The 26,772-nt window shown below is 39.1% G+C and overlaps 1 protein-coding gene across 1 annotated transcript in view; it reads left to right on the top strand.

Moving 5' to 3' along the window:
* iqgap1 (IQ motif containing GTPase activating protein 1) overlaps positions 1-26,772 on the top strand; it is a 61,436-nt gene that overhangs the window by 21,213 nt on the left and 13,451 nt on the right. The window contains exons 3-21 of the mRNA XM_017711619.2: positions 3,126-3,282; positions 3,388-3,465; positions 4,689-4,765; positions 7,612-7,679; positions 8,798-8,911; positions 9,436-9,614; positions 10,321-10,408; positions 10,497-10,660; positions 11,494-11,578; positions 11,736-11,899; positions 13,722-13,882; positions 14,985-15,109; positions 16,280-16,443; positions 21,391-21,481; positions 22,443-22,610; positions 22,791-22,933; positions 24,029-24,199; positions 25,602-25,685; positions 25,809-25,880. Of these exons, the coding sequence (XP_017567108.1) occupies positions 3,126-3,282; positions 3,388-3,465; positions 4,689-4,765; positions 7,612-7,679; positions 8,798-8,911; positions 9,436-9,614; positions 10,321-10,408; positions 10,497-10,660; positions 11,494-11,578; positions 11,736-11,899; positions 13,722-13,882; positions 14,985-15,109; positions 16,280-16,443; positions 21,391-21,481; positions 22,443-22,610; positions 22,791-22,933; positions 24,029-24,199; positions 25,602-25,685; positions 25,809-25,880 (2,353 nt within the window). The remainder of the gene's footprint in view (positions 1-3,125; positions 3,283-3,387; positions 3,466-4,688; positions 4,766-7,611; positions 7,680-8,797; positions 8,912-9,435; positions 9,615-10,320; positions 10,409-10,496; positions 10,661-11,493; positions 11,579-11,735; positions 11,900-13,721; positions 13,883-14,984; positions 15,110-16,279; positions 16,444-21,390; positions 21,482-22,442; positions 22,611-22,790; positions 22,934-24,028; positions 24,200-25,601; positions 25,686-25,808; positions 25,881-26,772) is intronic.

Here is a 26,772-nt window from a genome sequence, read left to right as displayed (position 1 = left end):
CTTATTTTTTTTCTCATGTTGTCCGAACCTCGGACACGCTTTAGAAACTTTGGTTTTGGTTGTGACCCCTGACACTTCTCCTCGTGCTGGAATTTAACTGTGGACGTTCTCCAGTCCCGCTCACAGCGGTGACTAATTGGTGGGTGTGGATCTGGTGTGTGCGCAGCCGGGCGTGTCCCTGATAAAGAGCTATTAGTGAGTGAATGTCAGTGTGAGAGTGAAAGGACGACTGTTTCTCACCGGGTTTCCCTGAAGCTGTAAGACTGGCCACTGTCCCTCTCAATGTGGAGTTTGTGTGAGGCTACAGTGCATGGACACATCCAGGGTGGAGGCCTGGGGGCCAAGGGGGGCTCAGTATAACACTTTTTTTTTTTGTGTGTGTGTCTGTGTGTGTGAGTGTGTGAGAAAGACGGCCTGTTTGTGTGTTGTATTTGTTAGCCATGTGCACTGGCAGGGGTTTTTCTTACATTAGAGTCTATTGAGAAATTGTGTTGCGCAGTTGCTGTAACTGCCCAGACAAGCTTCAGTAGTGTTGTGCTCACAGCTAGGGAGGGGAAGATCCCCTCTCAGCTGAGAGGAAACAGAATATTTTGCATTTCTAGAGACCGAGTGACTTATTTTTTGCTCCAGATGGAAGTTGCACTGTTGCACTTCACAATGCTGGTGTTGGACCTACCCACAAAATAATTCCTAGTAAAAAATCTAACTTTTCAGGACGTTTCCCTTACCCCAAATGTACGGACAAAGACATTGGTGCCTGACGTTTGCTGCTTAATTTCGCACTAGAGCTGCAAGGCTAATGCAGCTAATAAATAATGGAGACATTGCACCGACTAGCGTTGTACAGATACGCATGCCCAGATCGTCACACGTTTGCCTTGATGAGCTGTTAAGTAATCTGTAAATGACTTGCTTATGTGCTTTCTAAAACCGTATAACACGCACATCTTGGCTGATCTGCTATGTTTGGGGGAAAAGGAAAAAAATGTGATTTTTTTTTTTTTTTTTTTGTTTGCCCGGCGGTCGCCTCAACCCTTTTAAGCTAAACATCAGAGAAGCATTAAAAGCTCACATTTTACCAGTATTACCAACGTGTGGTAAATGCCCATCATTTTTATGGTATATGAAGTTATTCAACTGATAAAAGCTCTGTGAATTACATTTCGATGTGTAAATAATGCAATTAAATGTGTAAATGAAATCTTCACCCAAAGTCCGTTTCATGTTAACAATAAATGAAATCTTGTGAAGAAGCCTCCCTCAGCACTTCTGCATTTAGGGAAGATTCCCCCAAGGGAATGTAACCGTGCAACTGAGGACAAAGTTGCTGTGAATTTCAGTGCCGATCCGCACGCAGGAATGTTTTACAGAAATAAAGCTCCAGTTTGGATTCTTTTAACTGTTTCTCGCCGTCATTTCCCAGCAATTCTAATGTTCACAGTTCCTTCAAAAAGAGGCATGTTATAAAAGAAGTGTAGAAATATGCTAAAGGAAGGAATGTCTTTTTTTTTTTTTTTTTTTTTTTGGAAGTGTTTAAGTGAAGCCAGCTGCTATGCGAGGACAGTAAAAGTCGTATCAGCTTGTGTTCCCTCTTCAGATAGTTAATGGCCCTGTTCAAGTTTTGTGCACAGGATGTTTATTTGAACATGAGTGTGATATTTAGTAAGTGGCTAATTTGACAGTCAATAAAGACATTTGCATTTTATCTTTTGCTCTAAAACACGGAAAAGCCATACTGATCCATGCACTCTTAGAAAAGCCGACTGAAACTTTAGTTTAAAACTGGCTCCAGGAGTGCTAGTTAAATCATATGCATATCAAACTGTTGAACTTCAGATACATTTGATGTAAAGTCGGCAAAAGCCGTATATGAAAATGCGAGTAATTAGGGTTGGACCAGCCTATCATATTGTGTTACGGTGTAGGTTTTGTGCAGCAATAATACCAAAAACAAAATGTTACCCATTTGTGACTGGCATCAAAGTTACTAATGGAAACTCTGATACTAATATAGATAGGAATATAGTGCACTATAAACTTCAGCTGCAGACAAGTCGTGCACACTTGCAGTGAACTAATTAGCCTAATTTTGCTGTAATTGTGCACGAGTTGTCTGCAGATTTGCCCGGGCTTGTGGTTGTGCTGCTAAGGACTATTACTACTTATCAGTGGACTGATAATACGTTCACCAAAGTCATCGCTGCTGTGGATTGACAGCTGGCCTATTTCTTTCACTAACCCCATTGTACACTGCCTAGCCGCTCCTGTGCTGTGCTTAATGGCTGTATAATCATTGTTTATTGTGTAGAAGAGTGTTTGTTTAGTGTTTGTATTGCCTGTATTTATTGTATTACCTGTCTTTTGTTGTTTGCCGCTCTACTCCGTTAAAAGTAGCTCTGTGTTTTGGAGAAACTATATTTCGCTCCTCGTTCAAGACCTCTGGTGAGAAAGAGTGATGAAAAAGTTGACTTTGGCTTTAAGATGAAATGTCCTTAATTCTTCCACATTGAGTTGCTGTGCCGCTGATCCAGCTCTTCTGGGCCTTCATGGAGTATTTTGAAACGTGTGAGCTCAGTGGTCTGAAGTGTTTACAAGAATTTGAAGAACTTGTACATGTGAAATAACCAGCAGGCATGTTGTTTTGACTCTGTGAAGTCATGGAGACAGACGAACCAGTGACGTTCAAGGATAAATAAGAGAGTGGTACAATTAATTAAGAGTGAGTGGCATATGCTGTCACCAGTTTGCTATTATTTAGATGCTGAAGGTATGAAGACCATTTGGCATAAAGGTGCATTGATGGGATAAGTTGTTTAAGTTCGCCTCTTTGTAGGTTTGGGTGGTATTTACCAGCTTTAAGATATTCAAATGTGTTGCTAAAATCATTGGACAGCTTATTGGGCCGGAGGTTCTACAAACACGTTGTAATGATGGGATCTTTGTAAACCAACACTCAGTTTAACTATCCCAGCTGTGGTCTTTCAGCGCTCTTATATGCATAGTTATTTTAATGCCAAGTCTTATCAGGATATTAGAAAACTGGTTTTAACGGCAACGGTGGGATTTTCCCCAGAGCTTAATCTCCTTGCTTCTTGCTCAATCTCTTATACCTCTGTGTTTTGCAGGTGGATGGAGGCCTGTCTGAACGAGGAGTTGCCGCCGACCACGGAGCTGGAGGAAGGCCTGCGGAACGGCGTCTACCTGGCCAAGCTCGGCAACTTCTTCGCCCCCCACGTCGTGTCTGTGAAGAGGATCTATGACCGTGAGCAGACGCGCTACAAGGTGAGAGAGCGGATTCAGAAATGCGGGGAGAGTGCTGTTTATGTCATGTGCAAAGAATTCATGGCCTTTGTCTATGTTTTGTTTTTTTTTGTGCACTTCTTGCAGGCCACTGGGCTCCACTTCAGACACACAGACAACGTCATCCAGTGGCTGAATGCAATGGCTGATAAAGGCCTTCCCAAGGTGAGATGTGCTACTCAACTCTTTGGGAGAAGAGATGGTAGGATATGAAGAGGGCTGTACAATTTTGGGAAAATATCTGTTTGCAATTTTTTCAGATGAATATTTAGATTTAAATGTGGTTCTAATTGAAAGCTCTGGGCCTTTTTTTTTTCGAATGTGTAAGTAGTATATGATTAAAATTGCATCTCTTGCAATGTCTAAATTGCAGTCTTTCCAGTTGTAATTTTGATTTGGAAACGATTAATTGTGCAGCCCTGTGGAAGAGGCATATGCTTCCTTTTTTCTCCCATTATATTGTAGTTTAGGTGTTTCTGTTCTTACTAGTTTTGGTAGAAGTTAGTAAACTAGACACCAAAACTGTAAACCGGCGGTTTATTTATGCTTTAGATTATTTTGGGAATAAGAAGTTAGTTACATAGTGAAAATGATTATTAATGATGAACTGTAATTATCCTTTTTTTTTAGTCATTTATTGACATTGAGAACTAGGAATAGCTGTTTGATTAACAAGATTTGGTCACCAATTTTCCAATATGATGCATTTTGCATGTAAGTTTTATTATAATTCACTCTTAATTATATTCAGCTTTCTCAATTATTATGGAAACATCTTTATTGCATCGCAGCTTCCTACAATATATATTAGCATTATATTAGAATCACTTTACACATGTACTTGCAATAAAATGTTTATATGGTTGAAAATGCTGTATTCCAAACTTCTGAGCTCTAGTGCATGTCCTTCTGTTCAGTCTGCATCAGTTTAGGTCTTCTCATTCACTTTGAAGCTATAAGAAGTGTTTCACCTTAAGCTCTTTGAATGAGGCGTACCAGGGCAGCCAGTCAGAACAGAGGTCATTTGGCCTTAACAGCACAGCAGTCATATACAATGCGTTTAATTCCAAGAGACAAAAGATGACGGGAAACGTTTTTGTTGTTTTAAATAGACCTCGGAGATGTTTTCCCTTCTCCTGTAGAGACACCGTTTTGGAGATATAAGGTTTTTTTATGCCCGTGATGGTGTGTAGTAAAGGTTACATTTAGCTTTTAGGTAGAGGAATTGGATACAGTTGAGTGAGCTAAACAGAGTTCTCTCCGTAGCCTGAATTTCGCCTCCTGAGACGTGATACAACTTGCCCAGAAGCTGGTTGTGTTGTAACAATAGAGCATAACCTCATCAAAGCACTCACTCCAGGCTGCTTGTCTCTCCTCCCCCTCCTCAGATTTTCTATCCTGAGACTACGGACATCTACGACAGGAAGAACATGCCTCGCTGCATTTACTGCATCCATGCACTCAGGTACACAGTGTCTCTGTTTACTGACTCTCTCCACTTGGCAAAATTTGAGCACCAATCGCTTCCAAGCTTATAAGGGGAATTCCATTGATTTTTAAAATTTTTTTTATTTTTTTGAATTTCTGCCTAATGAAGACTCGTTTTCATGTCCCATTGTATTGAAGGAATTAATTGTTTTGAGTTGTGTTGGTGTCTAACATCCACCAGCTCCGTGACGTCATCATGGATGAGTGGAAGAGGATTCCAGTAGCAACCTGTGCAGCTCTGGTGAATTCCATGGCCAAGAGGGTTAAAGCAGTGCTAGATAATAATGGTCACACAAAATATTGACACTTTGAGCACAATCTGGACCTGTTCACTGTGAGGTGGACTCACTTGTGTTGCCAGCTGTTTAGGCATTAATGGCTGTGTGTTCTTTTCAGAGGACAGTAAATCTAAACTGCTATACAAGCTGCACACTGACTACTTTAAGTTATATCCAAGTTTCATTTCTATAGTGTCGTCCCATGAAAAGATAGAATAAAATATTTGCAGAAATGTGAGGGGTGTACTCAGCTTTGTGAGATGCTGCATTTGAGTTTACACCCAAGATGACCAACGTCAGCTTCACATGCATAATCAATCCGTTCAAGAGTCTCTGTCAGTGCTGGAATTTATGTTAAAGCAGTGGTTCATAGAAAAATCTCAGTTGTTTACTTACCCCAGATGTAAAAACATGGGGTATCCTTCATTGTTTAGCTCTGTGGTGGTTGGTTAGTGTAGTGGGTAACACCTCTGCCTTCTACGCTGGTGGCTGGGGTTCAATCCCCACCTGGGTAAGCACCCTACACTAAACCAATAAGAGTCCTTGGGCAAGACTCCTAACACCACCTTCGCCTACCTGTGTAAAATGATCAAACTGTAAGTTGCTCTGGATAAGAGCGTCTGCCAAATGCCGTAAATGTAAAATGTTGTTCTGGAGCTGCAACTTGATTTTAGATAACAAGTAATGGAAGCTTAATTGAATAACTCCGTTTCGTTGTTAAGCAATATCAATTAGACAAATGCAGGAGGGCTCAGAGTGGCTGCTACTGCTGTTTCAGCCATGTGACAATTTTTCTAATATTCTAGCTAACAGTATATATAATTCAGTGTCAGAAACCACATACATACATCTGTTTGTGATGACTTGACTGGTTTGAACTTGTTAAGCTTGCTGAAACCAGAGATGTAAGAGATTAAACAGGGGAAAACATTCTGAGATGTTTTCTAATAACTACATCAGAGTAGGCCTATGTGGTCTTTGTGAGGATTTATGCCCACTAGATGACCTTGAAAATACTTTTGAAAGACTACAGTTCAACACTCACATCTCACATATGATTTTTCAAAGACTGGGATCTTGCAGGGCCACTATTTGCAAGACTGCAACTAGATTTTTCTGATTATTGCACTTGGTGGAAATTTACAAGCAGAGAAAACTTTTTCCTTCTCTACTCATTACAGATAGTAAAATACATTGGCTGGACATGCAAAGCTCTGGGGCTCAGCTCAGTTCACTGTAGAACTGACACCCAGAATGTTTTTAATTAACTTGTAAAATGTGCAGTTACTTTTTTACTTGATGTGTAAATTTTATATTAACACAACATGCAGCAGTTCAGCATTGTTGACTGGGTGTTGTGAACTAAATCATAAAAACAAACAAAAAAGAAAACACTGACAGAAAGCAAAAAATAAAAAAAACACTGATTCTTCAGTAAAAAAAAAAAAACCTTGAAGTCCTCTGCACATTTCCTTACATGACTGTTACAACCTCAGTGAAGCTGAAATATTACAACTTAGGATAAAATTAAACATGGTTGATTTAGTCATGACATCAGGACGAGAAAAAGACCGATTTAGGACCGCCATCCTGACCACCTCACACTAAACGTTCGAGGTGTTTGAGGAGTGCAGTGCAACTCTAGAGTCTTCACATCATGAAATTTGTGCACGATATAAAGGGCAACAGGCATTTTAATATCATATCAAAAACTGAAAAACGGCAAAAATGGGGATACAAGGTTTTCTTCCGACAGCAGCGATATGCTTTTATTGCTTGGTAACTTCATTAGCCTTGTAGTTCCAGTGCAAAACGAAGCAAAGTTTGGACACCAACCATTTCTTGGCTAATCAAATATGTTTAGGCTAAAGGAAAGTTGTGTAATTTTGGTGAACCATTTCTTTTAAATGCAAACATTTTATTGGCCAAGAGCCGGCTGCTTTGTCCATATAGCGTCGATACATACACAGTCCAGACCTGAGATGTGAAGGTATGCAGCCATCTGGATATCTGCTTATCAGCCTAAAATATGTGAAAAATCAATGAAATGCTGGAAATGCTAGGGATTTGATTTAGAATGAAGTCTTAAGTGATGAGGAAACCTCTTGCAGTGGTGTTTAGCACCATGGTGGAAAAGCTGAAGCAGACGCAAAGGCTGTTTTAACAGTGCATTCCAGCCCTGTACAGAGTCTATGTGCAGCCCACAGGCCATAAATCTGGCCTAGCAGAAGCAGGAAGTCACACAGTCCAGCTGGGGCGAGAGGTTGGCAGGGGTCTACCGTGGGGCGAGAGATGCAGAGTGGGTGTTTGGGGGCCTTTAGCTGCACGGGTGTGTAGTTGTTCATTTTTAATGTTCCCTGTGGAAAACGGATGCAGCACAAACATGTTTATCAGGTGTGTTAAACTGAAAGCCACGCAGGGGTGGATGACTGAGGGGGTTCCGATATGGTCTTTAACTCCGAACCAGCTCAAAGCACTCCTGTAGGAATAAATCGGGTCTCTTTTTCCCTAAAACTTGTTTTTTTTTTCCCCCATTCATTTTCAGCCTTTACCTGTTCAAGCTTGGTCTTGCCCCTCAGATCACAGACCTCTATGGGAAGGTTGCCTTCACAGGTGAGAAAAAGCTTGGTGAAACTTGTGATTTACACAATACTCTCACCCTAGATATGGTGCAATGTTTGATTCTTTAGTTTAGAACTGGAGGCGTGAGGCTGAGATTGATGATAAACTCTAGAACTCAATAGTCAACCAAACCGCCCAAATCGTTTCCATGGAATTACATCAGCAAAACTTCTCTCAACCTGATCAAACTGCATCCAGGTCTTAATTCACAACTGCTACAACTAATTTGAATCTAATTTATTGTATTTATATTGTTTATATTGTAGTTCCTTTTATTTGCAACTGCTTCATGAATATCAGTTCTGGTGTTGTGTTCAGTAGTTTCCCTTTATCATTCATTAATTAAGTAATTTATTTATTTATTTCACCTTTTTATAGTTCACAGGAAGTCGTAATGAAAGCACATCAACTAGTCTGTGTGACCCTAATTGAGATCTGACTGCAGTTTGAGCAGGCTGAGAGAAGTTTTGGCTATTTGGGTGACTTTTGAGTTCTAGTGTTTGTTAGCAATGTTAGGCTAACAGCTTAAGTTCTAAACTAAAGAAACACATTTCGGACCCCAGTCATGTCTTGGCTGATTGACTACATCTAGGGTAAGTTGAAAATTGTGAGTTTTAATTCCTGAAATGTTTAATTTTTTTATTTTTTTGAAGCTGTCTGCTTTCCTGATCCTCTATAGTTGTTTTCATCAGCAGTAGTAAGGCTCCAGAACTTTCTGGTACTTTCTGGTGCTTTCTGGTGCTTGGGAGCTACCCCCCCCCATCCCCAGTGTGGAAACCATTAGTGATTGTGTGTGTTTCCTGTCATTTTGGCCAGTCCACTCATGCTGCCAGGGGAATGGTATTTAACAGTCGTGCTGAGAACAATGTCCAGCACTTCAGCTCTTTAGGCCCAGGAAAAAACACTGAAAAAAAGATTAGAACATGACCTACTCGATTAATGGCCAACATCCCTTACTGAAGCTCAGATATGACATGTTATCCCAGGCGCTTTGTATAAACAAATAGTAAGCTCTAAAAAGTTCCTTCTATCTTAGTAATCCTTATGTTTTGGATATTAGTGCCATGTTGTCATGTTTAATCTGTACATGCCTAATCCCTGTCTCACAGAGGAGGAGATTAACAACATGAAGAGTGAGCTGGAGAAGTACAACATTCAGATGCCAGCGTTCAGCAAGATTGGTGGCATCCTGGCCAATGAGCTGTCTGTGGACGAGGCAGCTTGTGAGAGCAGTTTACATGACCTTCTTTGCACTATGATTTTTTATATATATATATATATATATATATATATATATATATATATATATATATATATATATATATATATATCTCAAGAATTTGATCACTATATTGCACAGTCTCAACAGCACAGTTTTCTAGGCTTTTTGATACTGGCAAAAATACTTCAATTGTACTTGGCTATAGTAGTAAAATTGAATGGGCATACAGTTTGACAACCTGTACCTTCTACTAGAAAGAATTAGCTAATATTCAGAATAAAGAACATGAAAATGGGTGAGCCTCTATTTTCTGTGCTCTTCTGAGAATAGACTGTTCATAGATAAATTGTAAGGGACTTGTTTTCCCATTTTCCTATACCCAGTAATAATAATAATAATAATAGCAGACCATAATGCAAGTTTACAGTATGATGCCACAAAGTTAACAGCATAGTTAAATGAAAAAATTTTCCCCAGTTCTTTATGAGCAGTGAGTCATCATTTTCTTTTATTGTATCGATTCAGTGCATGCTGCAGTGATCGCCATCAATGAGGCCATAGACCATGGAGAGCCCCAGGGAACTCTGGTAGCTATGAGGAACCCCAACGCTATGCTGCTGAACCTGGATGAGAGCTCTGCCCAGCACTACCAGGACACACTGTTCCAGGCCAAGGCTGAGAAAGTGGCCAACTCCAGAAAGAGGGTATGAAAGTCTCAATCTTTTTTTTCTTCCAGAACAATGTTTAGAGACAGATTTGTTCACACTCTGTCTATTTTTACCAAACATCGTATGAGTAAGTCTGTGACCGACTGCTGGATGAAGAGTTTAACATGCTGGTGGTATGCTTAGAAACAGGTGGAAACAAACCAATCAGAATGGTTTATTAATCACCATATGCAACTCTCCAATCAAAGCTGATGTTTCTGTCTTGATTTGTGATGCAACTTGATATCTGGGTATGTGCAAAACGTCCTCATTAGAAGTCAGTATATGGTATGCATGTGCACATACGCCCAACTACAACACCGGTCTGATGCATATTGTCCTGAACATGGCTGTCTGCGATGCACATGCATGGCAAAATAGCCAGTAATAAACTGCAGATCATTTTCAAAACAGGGCTATGAGAAAAACAAACCTGACAGCAAGCACGTAAGGTTATAAGGTTCAAAATCTACAATGGTTCCCCACCCAGAGCCAAGAACACATTTGAGGTCGACAAATGACTGCTGATGAGGGGCTAGAGGTTGTTGAACACATTGCTGATCATAACAAATGAGTTGCTGTCTCTAACTGTATGCCAGCAAGGTGGACCTACAGTGTAGGAGTTTCTAACAAAGTGACCAGTGATTTTAATCTGTGGAATACTGTCTGTGTAGCTGTATTATATAGTCTGTGTTTGTTGTAGATTGGGGAGAATGCAGATGCAGAGAGGGACGTCTATGAGGAGCTGCTCACACAGGCTGAAATTCAGGGAAATGTCAACAAAGTGAACTGTAGGTTCCCTGCAAGCCTCCATTTCTGAGGTATTTTTGTAACTTTTATATGCTGTCCTGCCTGAGACCTTTGCTTCATGTATTCTAGTGGCCAATGCCCTGAGTTCGACAGAGCAGGCCCTACTCAGCGGCGACCAGAACAGGCTTTTTGAGGCCCTCTCCTCCCCAGCTTTGGGCCTGCAGTCCTTGCAGGCAAAGAACAAGGAATGGTACCTGAAACAGTTGATGGCCGATCGGGAGGCTAAGGAGCAGGTAATGGAGATCAGGACATTTCATTTCTCCTTCTTTCACCATGGTCTCTCTTGTGTATGTGCATGTAAGTTGTCACCATCTGTGTTTGTTTTTTGATATGTTGTTACAGTATTAGTTTTATCTGTATGTAGATTTTCTGCTCCTTTGTTTTTGGATTACATCAGGGCTCTGAGACAATAGATGACAATTAGCCTGTTGGTCAGACTGACACATTCACATTTGAATAGATAGATGGATGGATGGATGGAAAGACAGACAGATAGACAAACAGAAGGACAGATAAATATATTGATGGATATATTAATGGATGGATGGATGGATAGTGATAGATGGATAGACAGATAGAAAGACATAAATAGATTGATGTATAGATGGACAGATGGATTAATGGATGGATGGACAGAGATGGATAATGAATGGATGGATGATAGATTGATAGACAAATGGCAGATACACTAGATAAATTAAAGGATGGATGGTTGGACAGAGATGGATGGGTGGATCGATAGTTAGATGGATAGATAAATAGACTGATGTATCTATAGATGATGGACTAGATGTATGAAAATATTGATGGATGGATGTGTTGATAAATAAATATTGATAAAGAGAGATGTTAAATGGATGGATATATGATTAGATAGATAAATAGATAAATTGATAGATAAACTGATAGATGAATTGATGAATGATGGATGGGTATATCCATAGATAACAGGAGAAGTTACTGTTTCGTGAGGTACAGTTGTGACTCATTAATTTGCTTTTGTTTATCTGCTGATTGTTTTTTTTTAATATTTTTAGATATTTTGTGCTTTTCATGTTTCACTCAGAATACTCCAGGGGATGTGCTGACCAAAGAAGAGCTGCAGAGTGGGGTGGATGTGGCCAATGGCATTGCTGAAGGCTATCTGAAAAGTATGAACTTCATCAGTTCACCAGAGCGAAACTCATCAGTTGCTGCACTTCATGCCACTTCAATCATTCTGAAGAATTTCCTGCATTACTTTAACCCATTTATTACACCTACAATGTTTTACTGCTTTGTGAAAGAATATATTGTTGTTTTTCACAGTGCTGCAGGCTGTAGACAGGATAAATGCGGCCATTAGAAAGGGTGTGGCTGAGGACACGGTGAACGAGCTGATGAACCCTGAGGCTCAGCTACCACAAGTCTACCCCAGTGCAGCAGAACTCTACCAGAGAGAGCTGTTCAGCCTGCAACAGCAGAGCGCTGAGGTCAGAAAGTGCTCAGTTGGGTTGTTTTTATATGGTGTCGGGATGTTGTGTGATATGTATGTGTATATGTCCCTAATCTAATCCTTTCTAATTTAAACCTCATGATACAATTATGCAGTTAACACCGTACTATATGCGGAGTAGGCCTGCTTGACCTTAATTTTCGAAGGTGGCAAGAGGAAAAGATCTAAGCGCCTTTGAAAGAGGTTTTGTTATTGGAGCCCAGATGGCAGAAGCTTCAGTCAGAAAGACTGATCAACTGGCTATTGTTTCAATAGGACACTTAACCCTAATGAGTTTTGAAAATTGTGGTTGAAAGCATACATTGTGATGTTCTTGATGTTCTTACATTAATCCAATGTGTAAGAGCTGTTGCTCAGGTGACTAAGACTGTCACTGTGGATGTTTGTGATCAGGCAGTTAGCACGAACAGCTAATCCAAAACTCATAAGAAAGAGATCTTATTGTAGAGCTGCAGTGCATGAACCCCTCATTGCAAATAAGAGTGCACAGTTGAGAGGTTAGTGGTATAAAATCATAGGAACTGAGATGTCAAAAAGGTAATATGGTCAGATGAGGTCACCATATGCCACACAAGTGGGCAAGTGTATGTGCAGCATACACCAAGAGGTGTACTGGCCTGTGTGCTTAGCCACTACAGTGAGGTGGTTAAGCCAGCTAAACACAAATGGGAGGTTGTAGAATTGTAGAATGTATACTGTGATGCATCGAAGCTGTTCTGGTGGCATGTGGTGACCTATGTATGTGTGTATGTGTGTGTGTGTATGTATATGTATATGTATATATGTATATATATATATATATATATATATATATATATATATATATATATATATATATATATATATATATATATATATATAATGTTTGTATATCTTTATTCAGTTCTTTTAGTCCTTTCATTGTTAACTTAAATGATGCAAAGGGTAACAGATATTTTCAAATGATGTCATATAAATATGACATATAAAATATAAAAACTGGAGAGATGAGATTTTCTTCTGACAGCAGTGATATGTAATAATTAAATGTTCTATTTGTGTTATATGCTGTGGAACCCTTTATATGTATGGGTTTTTATATATATATATATATATATATATATATATATATATATATATATATATATATATATATATATATATATATATATGTATGTGTATGTGTGTGTGTGTGTGTGTGTGTGTGTGTGTGTGTGTGTGTGTGTGTGTGTGTGTGTATAGTGGTTATGTCCTGTAGGAGTTATGTATTTCGTCACTGTTGAGACAAAACATTGTCAACATCTCCATTTTTTTTGTTGTTTTATATCTTTACATAATTTAGGATGACCATACATCATATTTTTCATTGGCTTTGCTTTCATATTGACATGCCTACAGTCTGCAATGTGCTGCCTTGTTTATGGTCACCCTAACTAAATTTGATACCTTCAGTTGCCCCTTACTCTGTGGAAATTTCACACTGAATGGACCTGTAAAAATGCTCCAGAATTACCTACAACAAAATGTTTTTACATTGACCTTCATTACAAGTTAAGAACATGTTTTGCTTCTCCTGTAAACGTACTATTTTGGGGATACAAGGTTTTGTTCTGACAGTGATTATATGTATCTACCTATATGTAATCAGAATTTTCTAAACCTAACCCTATACATAATCAGTTCGATCATCGTAGGTTTTGCTATTTCAGCTCCAAAACATGAAAATCTATAGAAAGAACCATTAACATTCACATACTGTAAGACTCACAGGAGGATTTAGTCCTGTGGAACTGACTGCTGTGCTGTGACTGGTTGAACAGGGCTCACTCACACACCCAGAGCTGCTGGTTGCGGTGGAGATGCTGTCATCGGTGGTCCTAATAAACGAGGCCCTGGACGTGGGAGACCGAGCGGCTTTGTGGAAACAGCTCAGCAGCTCCGTCACTGGCCTCAGCAACGTGGAGGACGAGTACGCACAGAGGTGAGACAGCTGGAGCCAGACAGACACACAAGTCACTGAAAGCAGTTTCAAGTCAAGTGCTTGAGAGACAGTCTCAAGTGAAGCCTCAAGCCTGCCAGGAAGAAATAATACGAGTGCATGACAGAATAATATAAATACACAACCTAAAATATTACAGTTAACTGCATTTGAGCAGGACTGGAGCTAAATCTGAAGAGGCAGCTATTAGAAGCCCAGACAAGCTTAAGTACCCTTTTCTGATTATTAAGTGTGACATGAGTCCCCATGTCTATGCTGAACACCTGTGAGGGTCAGGAGGCATGGTTATCATACATTATACAGAAATATGTAGCCAAGATATTCCAATTCATGACATGTCATGTCATAACACTGCTCGAGGTGAAACACTGTGCTGTTAAGATAAACATCGAGGCCATTAGCTGACAGGGATCACTGACAGTGTCAGGTTGGTGAGACAGGAGCACTGTCCCACCAACCAAGGCAAATCGGCATGTCTGCTTTTGATGTTTTCAACTAGTCTGATGACTTATTTAAAGCAAATTTGCAGCTTAAGGAACCAAATTGGCGCAGTGTAACTGTTTGATTCAGGAAACAAATGCAAAGCTGACACCTGTCACGCTTTTCTGATCAGAAAGAAGGAAGAATGAGAGATGGAGAGAGACTTGAAGAAACCGAGGGAGAGAAAAATATAGACAGTAACAAATAAGATGTGCTGATCTCTGAGCTCACAACAGTTCCACTTGATCCAGATTCTTTTGGTAATCGTTTAATGGCTTGTAATTTTAGTGCAATTCAGTGTTAAAAATAATACACTGAATTAGTGCTGAAGAGGTATTATTTATTATTTCATCATTATTATTATAAATAAGCCATAATATGCCTTCTGAGCATGTGGATATTATCAGTACAGTAACCAACTGCATTTATCTTTGCAAAGAGAGCATAATTGATGCATGATGGAGTGGAATATAAGAGGATAAAAATAAAATTGTGTTCATTTATTTACTTATTTATTTGCATATTTTACCACAAAACCCCCTGAAAAGTTTGTTTATACTAGTACAGTATCTGCATGACTTTGCTAATATGGTTTCATATACAGGTATATGGATGAGCTGATGCGTCTCAAGGCTGCAGCAAGAGAAGAGGGCAGCGATTATCTGACCTGGAACGACATCCAGGCCTGTGTGGACCAGGTCAACAGCACCGTCCAAGAGGAGCATGAGAGTGAGTCAGACACCTGACAAGCCCATGACTACGTTCTTATTATAGAACTGAAGTTTCATCAATTAGATTTTTATGTGACATGAAAATTGTATCAGATGATAAGTCTTTTATATGCGCTCCTAGATCTGATACATGTCTGTCATGTGGTCATTTTTAGGGCTGTCAAGGGATTAAGATAATCACAATAGTTAATTGTGATTAGGCGCAAAAGAAATCTGATCTTTTCAAATCTGGTTTGAGTCTCTCTTGTGTGAGCTCCTAGATCAGATTAATGTCCGTCATCTGGCCAGGTGACTGTAATGGGATCAAATTGGAATTCATAATTGTTGGTTTTTTTTTTTGTTTTTTTTTTTTTAAGAGCGGTCAAGTGATTAAAATAATTAAGTGTAATCATGTTTATATAGTTAATTGGGATCAATCACAAAAGAAATGTGAACAGATTTTAATTCGTTTTTTTTTATCAAGCGAATAAAAAATATTTGCTATTGCATTAGCTTGTATAGTTCATTGCACTTAATAACAGTTTTATTGGCTTCAATTTGAGCCTCAAGACATATTTGTTCCATTTGAAAAGCAGTACTTTACTTTCAAAAATTCCACATGAATATCACTTGAAAGCAAAATGAAAGTAGCTTCCAGTATTTATGACCAACGTCCAGTTAGTGCAACACTGACTTGGACGTTCCAGCTCCTCTTCAGTTGTAGCCCCATCGCTCTCATACTGCTATGTCATATTTCGAGGGGAACGAAAACTATTTTTAGTTTGTTGCTTGTTGATTTATTCATAGTTCATAAGTAATGCACGCGGTCTACTGAAGGCGTCTTCAAGTGATAGTGTTACTGATATGATTGATATTGGCAGCACCAGCAGTGCTTTTTCTTATACAGACGTCACTATATACCATGTTTTCGCATGTTACTGTGGAAAGCGTTTAGGAGCGGCCTTAACCTGACAATAAAACAGCAGAGACGCAGCAGAGCTGTACTAATGCCACTAATGCCAGAGATGGGTCACTAACAAACCTGAATGTGGACCGTCAAGACAGAAATAGTGATATTAGATATGAGCAATTGAGCAATAAGGCCTTATGAATGTAGCCTTTGAGCTGATAAGATTCAGATTTGAGCCAAGATAATTTCTGACAACCTCCTGCTGTCTCATGCATTCAGGGATTGCTGCTATCGGTCTGATCAACGAGGCCTTGGATGAAGGAGACCCGAAGAAGACTCTGGAAGCTTTGCAGCACCCTGCAGCCAAGCTAACAGATGTGGATCCATCAATAGCTCAGCATTATTTCGACAAACTCCTGGAGGCTCGCAGGGAGAAAGCTCACGTAAGTTCTAGTTGTACAGTATTTAAAGTATGCATTATAGTCTTCCTCAATCACTCTACCTTTCTACCAGCAAGGTTTGCATTCCATCTTAAAGCAATGATGTTTGCATCTAAATGAGAGATCGGTATCTCTGTGATATTTATAGTTTCAGTTTGACGCCCACTGTGGTTGGTCGGTTTCCCCTGCAGTTGAAGCACTGAAGCACTGCTGTCTCTGAACGCTGCATTTCATGTGATTCAGTAGCTCATGACTTCAGCCAGATGACATCATTAACACTCACTCCGTCTCATCCACCGCCCCCTCACCTCTAGTGTAGTCTCATTGTTTTAGCCTTACTTTTACATTTCCCATCCAATAAATCACCTAAAATCCTGGACTTTCCTTTTGGTCAGAGTATTGTTCATTTCATTTCAGCTTTATACAATACTGTGGACAAAAATCTCCCTTCATTTATTTATTTCTTTAATTAATTTTTCATCAATTTCCATTAAACACAAGTTATTCATTTAAATATATACAAACAGAAAATTACACAGAAGTGTCAACAGTTAAATACAATATTAATATTTTGACTGTCTGTGGGATTATTTTTCCAAACTTGTAAATGCCTCCAAAGTCCAGTCTTAAAGTTGGATTTTTTTTTTTCTTTCTCACCATCCAAGTAATCCCAAATACATTCGCTGATGCTGAGGTCTGGATTGTCCCAGACTGAGTGTTAATCAGCCAACTGCCCCTTGAGAAAGGTTAATGAGCAGTAAGGTAGCTTTCCATGCCACGTTTTGCATAAAATCACTCTTCAGCCACCCCCTTCAGTGAAATTGAAATTGCTGCCATGTAGGTGAGAGTTTAGAGCAGAAGGTTGTTCTTCAGAGAGCACGTCGCCACCTTATCTGAATGCACAGAGATGTAGGAGTCATGTGTCAGCTGGTGAGTGACATGTTAATCTTTCCATCAGTGCTTTTTTTCAGTAGATCAGTGAGAGAAAAAGCCAACATTGCTTACATTAAATGACATTGAGCAGCCGCCTATTAGGGTTTTGTTAAGGATTAAACAAAATGACATAATGCAGATTGATTATAATTCCGGTCACTATCCCAGGCAGCATATTTGGTCAATCATTTTTAAAATCTTTGATGTATTCAGTAGTGGTGCATGATCACAGCACGTAATCAGAAATCTTGTTATTTAGATTTTGGCCCGTCTATTTTGCAGTTTTCTAAGGGAAATAACATGAAGCGAGTAAGTGTACTTGCACTTTTGCTGTTACACCTGTACCAAAATGTCAAAGCGTAATTATGCTCAGCTCATTTATCTAAATAGCCACTTGCCTCTTACTTTCTATGATCTCAGGTCATTTTCATAGGCAACTCATTTTTGGCTGTAAGGGAATCGGAATCTAATATTCTGTTGTATTTTCTAATATTCTCTGGCCACTAACCTCAGCTACAGGTATACTGTAAACATGGTCTTTTTTTGGGGGTGCTTCTTCTTTGGAAGCATTTTTTTTTTTTAAGTGATTGTATATTTTCTACTCTCATGGACTCCTCCATAGTCAGCAGGGATCAGCTTTCAACACTGATATCTATCTTCTGTGTACATGTTCATGAAATCCGAGGCTTAATTGTTGCCATGCCCCATTTCTGAATCACGCTAGACTCAAAATGGCTATGAAAACAAAGTCTTCCTTTATGCAACGCTTTTCACAACAGTAGGAAATAACGGGCTGATGACTCCATCACTGCCTAAAATGGGCAAAACTCTGGCCGTCCACCCTAGAGCAGTGTTTTTAGACCCTGAGCTCATTCTGAGTGGTGATTCCTGGGTGTGAGGCTTACATAGATTTCTCCAAATATGCTAGTAGCAGAGGAAGTGGTTATGGGAGGAAGTTCCTGGATTTTTTTTTTTTTTTTCTTTTTTTCTTCTAAAGGTTTCTGCAAAGTCATGTGCAAAGCAGCTGGTGGAAGTGAGGAGACATGAGAGATTCACTCAGTCAGACAGGAGCAGGTGGAGAGCAGACCATCATCTGGGCTTTGCTCCATTCTATGATAAAATTAGAAATGTCATAAGAAGTCATTGCTTCTTTTTTCAGGTCTCTGATTATTGTGAGTAGGTCTGCCACAGTTATGCTATCATGGTCTGATCGCAATAGTTTGAGCTGGCTGCAGTTATTCACCAGTTTTTAGCTTTCACTGTCATATGTTTATGTAGCAGCGTAGAATTTGAACTGGGTCCATGTTCATCTGTTGGGTTGAGGCAAATCATGGTTAAAAACAAACAAATTTTTTTTTTTTTGGTTTTTGCTTGTCTACATCATTTGAGCACAGCAGCAGCTTTTTACATTGTGTGAATTTCTTGATGAATGGGCCAATAGAAATGTTCACAAAGTACTTGGAATTAATTCAGTTTGCATTAAGTTACACTAAAGTAAGTAAAAAGCAGTTTTGCCCTCTTCTGTAAAGTTACCATTTTCCAGATTCTTATTATACAGAATTGATATGATTGTAAATCAGGGGTTTCAAACTACCAGCCCATGGCCCACATCTGGCCCAGAGACAGCTTCATACGGCCCAGCGTACTCTTACAATCCATCCTTAAATTTGACCCGCATATGCCTAACATAGGCTAACTGACCTAAGCAACAGCCTGAACTGATTTTATGTTGTTAAAAGCCAAAAATAAATTGCCGTATGCAAGAGGAAGCTTAAACTAAAACCTGACTCCGCATATGTGCTGCACACGGAGTGGACATGACTGTAATTTAGCTACAGCTATTATTCTAATATAGACTGATGGTTAAATTTGCCTTCATGGATTCATTTCATTTCTTTTCAGCTTATCAAAATGAAGGAAAAATAGAATTATCAGATGAAACCACTGAAAACGCAGATTAACATGTCGTAAGTTTCTACATGATGTAGAAACATCAGTGTTTTCATAATAAGAGTCCTCTAACACTAAAATATGTATCAAACACTACATATTTTTTAGTACTTCTACATCTGTTACATCTATATTAGTATTAGTGGTAGCAGTGGTAGTATTTGTGGTTTGTGAATTGCTAATAAATATTTATTAAGCCATGTCTAAATGAGCATATCGCTGTTGGAGATACAAGGTTTTGTTGCAACAAAATGCTTACAGGAGGAGGAAAAAGCATATTTTATTTTTAATGCAAGTCAATGGAGCCAGACTTTTTGTCCAAGTAATTTTGGGTTGTTTCTTGTGGGCCGTTCATCATGAAATTTGCACACAATGTATGAAATGTATTCAAGTCATGTCAAAAACTGAAAAATGACAAAAATGAAGATACTTTAAGAAAATTGTCTTTTTTTTTCCCTGCATTTTTTTCAACCAGCCCTTGCCCTTTGGGGAAGAACACCTGTCTAATGGCCCCCAGGTAGTTTAAGTTTGAGGCCTCTGATGTAAATAATAGAACGCATGGTCGGTTTAATGAAAAATACAAAAATTCTATTTTCTAACTTGGTGCTGTAGCACCTGTAGAGGGCAGCAGTGAGTAAAGGCTTGTGCTTTAGTAGTTAGATACAATGAACAAAAGAGACAGTTCAGTTGTCAGTTAATCATCTGCTGATTATCAGCTTTCATAGTCGTGATGGGCTTAATTGTGCCTAACAGTGTCTCATCATGAAAATTGCAATTTATTCTGTGCTGGCAGATAAACATTTACGCAATTGGGTCATAATGCTATTCCTAGACTGTGTTACCTCAGAGGAAAGCTAGTTATAGACACTTTTAAGTATACATTCACAGCCATTAACTTTGGGATATAATAAGTTCCTTTATTGTTGTGATATCATGTGGCAGGCCCTGGAGAGGCAGAAACGCAATCTCGGACATTTCACCACACCCTGTTTCACTTCCTCAATTGTGATTAACAGTCAGAAGTGCTGATAACCTTATTTTTAATTTCTTTTTTTTTTTTGGGTTACAGCCCATTGAACACATCTCCGCCTACAGCCCTATTTGTACAATAACCCATCATTGTCCCTCAGACTAAGTGTGAATACAGAGTTAGAGTTGACAATTACAGGCTTGTTTATGCGAAGACCTGTTGCAATCTCCAAGAAGTCAACGTTTCTCTGTATTTAACAGCGCGCCACACCCTCAGGTTTGGTGTCGGGCTCCAGCAGCAGGGAGAGGTACAAAGAGGGGCCTGTGCTCTCAGCCAATTAGCACAGAGAGCAGCGCACTCCGGAAACGACGCTCAGCATGTGGGCTGCGGCTGTTAGAGGGAAAGAGTGCCACCTGGTGGTAGAAATGTGCCCCAGTGAACGCGACAGCCAGGCAGACATGCTTTATCTAAACTGACATCAACACATTTAGTCTTTTCTTGTTTATGGCTCTTCGCTTTCCGTCCAGGGAGAGTTTATCTGGTGCATCGACCGCTCCATGTTGTTTGCACACTTTGCCAGAAGAAGTCATGCAGACTGACATCATGTGGCTCTAATGCACAATTGAGTTTAACTTAATAACAGCTGACTGTCTTCAGTCTCAGGAGTTTATTGGTATCACAGGGCTTTGTCTTTTGCTTTGAAGATGTCTTTGATCAAAGATATGATTCTGCAAATTCATTTTTGTTGACAGCAGTTATGGATGGGAGTAAACTGAATGTGCTTGAAGAGGGAATGAACGTTCACCCTCTAGTGGTCTCAGTCTGGCATTACTTTAGTGAACAGCATTTTTTTCTTTCACTTTAGCTTCTTTTAAAGATGTCTGATGGACTTCCTGTAAACTAATATTACACTCTAATTTGCATTCATGTTTATTTTGTCAAAATAAGTTGAAATAGTCACATCCTTTCTCAGAAATAACTCATTTTTGTTGATTTATCATCAAAATCTTGAGAAAATGTCATCATTTTGACCTAATAAGTCACAGTTTGAAGCCGAAACAGAGAGAGAACAATGTTGTTGTTTTTTTTTGGTGTAGGAGACCCGGGACCCATCAGCTGTCCTCTGGCTGGATGAGATCCAGGAGGCCATCCTCAGGGCCAACAAAGACACAGAGGAGGCAATACAGTGTAAGGATGCTTTAAAACTAGTTGTTTCTACCTAATATCTTTTTCTCTTTGATTTCCATTAATGCCTTTTTATTTTACTAATATTTGAAAAAGCACATTAGAAAAGAACATTGCTGTATGGCTGTTACCTTAAGCCAAGACACTACAGGTTGGAATCCCATCAAGCATTTTCTTAAATTGTAATCATAAAAATGTCGAAGCCCAGCAAAAATTAGTTTATTTCAGCATGTTTGGTGTATTCACATATACTTGAGTCTACCTGCGTATTCCAAATATTAATGATTTTAATCAAGGCCTAGTTTTGCCGTACTTGGCACAATCGCATTCTGTCATATGTCATTGAAAAATTGTTTTCTGCTTTCCAAATATGTTTATCTCAATAAGCAGTACAGCAAAAAAGCTTTTTTTCTACATTCAGAACCAACAAACTCTTGAATCTAGAATACCTGCACTGATGAAATATAACATGTTCATTCCTAACTATATTCTGAAGGATATTCCAGAAGGAATCCCTAGTTTATTGCTCATAGCTGGATTTATGCTACAAAATTGCCTCAGAAATAATTTTTGTAACAGTGCTTGGTGTTTTTAATTAGGTAATAAGAAATAAGATTTTAATTGTAATCTGTAATGTGTTCTGAATTTTTTTTTTTCCCTCAAATGTCTCTTGAAATAAATTTAATTCTTTCGTCATCCCAAGACTAGATTTTTGGCATAAACATTTACAATATTTACAAATTATTAAGTTGATAACATCTCATTTGTGCATTTAAATGTATTTTTTGTAAAACTTCCAATACAAGAATACTTGTAAGAGTTACAGCTACAGTAATCAGCTGGCAAAGACTGATTGTGTTGTATCTTTTGTTTTTAAAAAGTTCCCTTTTAACCTGTATAGAGCCTCACCTTAATAATACATTAAGTATATCTTAAAGAATATATTTGTTTTGGTCACCCACAGTCTCTCAGGCAATCCAGGCTATTAACGAGGCTGTGGACAGCGGAGATTCAGCCCAGACGCTGGCTGCCCTGCGTGCTCCTGGTGCCAGTCTGTATGGGGTGACCCCAGAGTGTGCCCAGACCTACCAGCAAGACCTGGCCAAGATCAAGGAGGACAAAAAGAAGGAGGGTAAGAGTGAGATTTGTGCTTGATGACTGAGTTTGGATGTAGAACTGATGTACAGGTTTCAGTGATGATGCTGTCCATTGCCTTGTTTTAGCGATTGTCCTTGGTTTCAGTGGTTTTTCTCTATAGAAAGACCACTGTGATCAGATGGCACTGGACTTAAACTTTGCCTGCAATTCTCAGGAGATAACAGCAGTGAGTGGATGAAGCACTGGGTGAAGGGAGGTCATAACTATTACTACAACCTGAAGACTAAAGAGGGCACTTGGGATGCGCCTGCGGACTTTGTGCAGAACAACACACAGCTAAACAAGGATGAAATCCAGGTAAGGACTGGGCGAGAAGCTGATGAAATTGGATATCAACATTGACAAGTATCCTGATGCTGATTTTTGACCAACGATAACTGCCAAGAGAATCGAGAGAGTTATACATAATTTAATTTGTAATCTTTGCAGAGAATATTAAATAATGGTTTATTGTAATGTTCGATTCCCTTTTATTTTTATTCTTTCATCTGCGAGTTTCTCAAATTACTACAAACTGTCCACTGAAAATTCTAAGCCTTCTTAGTTGTCTGGGTTCACTACATGACTTTTAAAGTCTTAACAGATTACAAAAATGTTTAAGTGAGGCTCATGGATTTAAAGTGAGGCTCACTGGTTTTAAACCGTAATCAGTTTGGTATTTTTTAGAGCTTTAAATGCACATAAACTCGATTGTGCTCATGCTTTTTGAAAAGATTCGCTCCACATGTGAGGGATATTCGCTATTTTCCTTTGTTTACTTGCTGTATTTTCTTATATTTTTCTCATATTTTCATGCTCTCGGTTTTCGTTGGCTGTTGCAGGACTCCGTTCAGATGGAGTCTTTGACCAGTTTACATGAGATCACATTCAGAAAGGGGGAGAGAAAAAAATCAAACATAACGAAACTCTGACTGGTCTGAAACACGATCGGGAGGCCAAAAAAATCTGCGCTCCTCACACATGACTTGACTCTCTCTCTAACTGTCAACTCCGACTGACTCAAAAATCTGCAGACTTGAGCCAACCAAGCATAGACTCGGCCAGACTGCGAATCGGGGCTATAATCGGAAAAGTCGTGTAGCGTTACCCCGGCATGTCATCTTTGGATAGGTGGTGATGTGATGAATAGTCTATATTTTGTTTTGGGGTTTTTTGTCTTTTTCTGTTGTTTGTTTGTTTATATATATGATATATGATATGATGTGTGTGTATGTGTGTGTATATATATATATATATATATATATATATATATATATATATATATATATATATATATATGATGTATGATATATTTAGATTGGGTTAAATTTGGGTATTGTCATGTGCAGTTGTCAGTTTGTAAAATTGCTTCAACTCTTAGCTTCACCTAATGCCTTTCTCTGTCTTTGTCAGTCTGTTGTTTCTGGAGTAACTGCTGCCTACAACCGTGAGCAGCTGTGGTTGGCCAACGAGAGCCTGATTGCCAAGCTACAGGCACGTTGCCGTGGTTACCTGGTGAGACGAGGTCTAAAACAACGTCTTGACTTCCTGAAAGACCAGGACCCAGCCATTAAATGCATTCAGGTGGGTCTCCCCCTTTGACCTATTGACACTATAGAAACACACATTAATTGTGAGTCTACGTTGATGCTCAGGTAGGTTGCTTTCCTCACATATTGCTTAATAACTCTGGAAACGTTCGGTTAAGAGATGTGCTGTAAATTACGTTTTTGTTGCGGAGAACCATGGCTTTCCAGAAAATCCAAGCGATTCCAAATCGGCTTATAGCTCTTACTGTTTTGTGTTAAAATACGAGTTTTTTTTTTGTCTGGGTTACAAGAAGCACTTCACCATAGACGTTTTGTACCACATGCCATTAAATTTTTGCAACTGCAACAGACAACTGGTGCCATGAGAAGCAGCTCAAAGACACGACCTTCGGACCCCTCAAAAGACTCCTCATTTAGTCACAACATAAATTAGAAATGTAGTCAGTCACAATGCGGCTATGTTTGTCATCAGTGTTGGAAAACATGCAGATGGTTCTAATCTACATCTCAGCAGTGATCTTGGATCATCCAGATTGTTTGTAGTAAGGCTTGTTGACAGCTGTGTGGTATAATGCACGTGCCTAGCTTGTTATTTTGATAGCACTGCATGCACATGCAACATTTTCTGAGGAGCCTTTTCTGCAGCGTGTGATGTTTGTTTTGTAAAGGAAATACCCAGAAGGCATTTCATGACTCAGAAGTGTAAAGTTACATGCGCCATTGTGAAAACAATATCATAACATGAAAAACACTTTTGAATTTCAGGCTTTCTCTGCCTTTTCTTTTCATACAACTACCTGACGCATTTGAGTCTACGGCATTCATATATCCCTGTCTTTGCTGAAAGAAGTGATGTACAATAGCCATTGCCATGACATTACTTGAGGGCATCAACATCTGGGAATTAAAATTTTGACATAGAATAAATCATCTTCTAGACCATCCCTTCTTCAATTCGCTGCTGTCGGAAGAAAACCTTGTATCTCCATTTTTTTTTTTTGTCATTTTTCAGTTTTTGACATGGTTTGAAAAAGCTTGTTGTCCTTTACATTGTGTGTAAATTTCATGATGAATGGACCAAAAGAAACGTCCCAAAATGGCTTGGAAAAAGTTCTGGTACCGTTGACTTACATTAAAAGCAAAGTATGTTTTTTTTCTATAAAGTTCTCATTTTGGAGGTACAAGGTTTTCTTCTGACAACAGCAAATTGTTTTTCTCTTCCATAATGCGTTCTAGATTTCTGTTGCAGTGGACAATTGATTTTCCTCTTATTTGGAAAATGTTTATTTTTATTTATTATTTTAATTTTTTTTCACTGCTAGTCTTCATTGTCAAACAGTCATTGTCACAGTCTTTGTCAATGATGATACCCCTGGCTCCTTCATGAAGTTCCTTTGTCCTTAGTAATTGCTCTCCTGCTTCAATGTGATCTGCAGGCCCACTGGAAGGGTTACAAAGAGAGGAAAGCATTCGGTGAAAGAAAGCAGTACTTGAAAGATCACACCGAAGATGCTGTCAAGGTATGTAGCCATGAAGTGTTGAATGAAGCAGGAGACACTAAAGGATGCTGCATTTGCGTGATAGTGGTGTGATTGTTCTTTAAGAGTCTGAGCTCATTTTTATATTTGTGTTGACTTCCTCAGATCCAGTCAATGGTTAGGATGCACCAGGCTCGCAAAAAGTACAGAGACCGGCTACAGTATTTCAAAGACCATGTGAGTCTCTTCCCTCAGCATTTGTGTATCTTATGATTTTGAACCCCCTGTGGGTGATGATAAAAAGCATGTTATCACAGTTATGAAAAGGACCTCTAAATAGTTTCATGAAAAGGCAAAAGTATTCTTTACTTTTAATATAAGATAATGTTTTGGAACATTTCTACTGGTCTGTTCCTCATGCACTGTTAACACAGTGTAAAAGGCAGCTGTTGTTTGATATTTTGAGAATAAAACTAATATTTTGAGAATGAAGTCATAACACTACAAGAATAAACTCATGATTATTTATTTTTTATATATATAATAAAACTAATTGTAGGGGGGCTGGCATAACGTGTCAGGGTCTTGGTTGTGGATAGGGCTGGCCACCATTCTGGGCAAATGTGCTCACTGCCCCTTCGTGAGTGTGTGTTCACTTGTGTGTATGTAATGTTTCACTGCATGGATGGGTTAAATGCGGAGGTGTAATTCCTCAGTTGTGGGACTAATAAGGGTCACTTAATCTAAAACTTACGCTTAATCATTCTCATTGTCGTCTGTGAAACTATATGCCCTCTTTGAATGACACAGCTGCCTACAAGGTACCAGTGTACCAGTAGTCCTGTAGACGCCACTGCCTGTGAATTCTCCTTCAACGAATCAGTTTCCTCTGAGTCTGTCTGGTTCTTTATTCTAAATAAACACAGTTTCTTGCACAGCCTTTTCGGCTGGTTTCTTATACTAATAATAGGCTGGTGCTGATGTGCCAGGAGAGACAGGGAGGCTGAGTATGTCTTAATGGGTGAAATCTATGGCCACATAGAGGCCACAATATTGAGACTTTGGCCACAATATTGAGACTTTTCCTGGTTAAATCCCACTTTGTCATTTATTGACTTTATTGATCTTA

This window comes from Pygocentrus nattereri, chromosome 25 (genome assembly GCF_015220715.1).
Source record: "Pygocentrus nattereri isolate fPygNat1 chromosome 25, fPygNat1.pri, whole genome shotgun sequence".
Classification (NCBI taxonomy): domain Eukaryota; kingdom Metazoa; phylum Chordata; class Actinopteri; order Characiformes; family Serrasalmidae; genus Pygocentrus; species Pygocentrus nattereri.
Note: the sequence above shows the minus strand (reverse complement) of the source record. Positions and strands in the feature narration are given on the sequence as shown.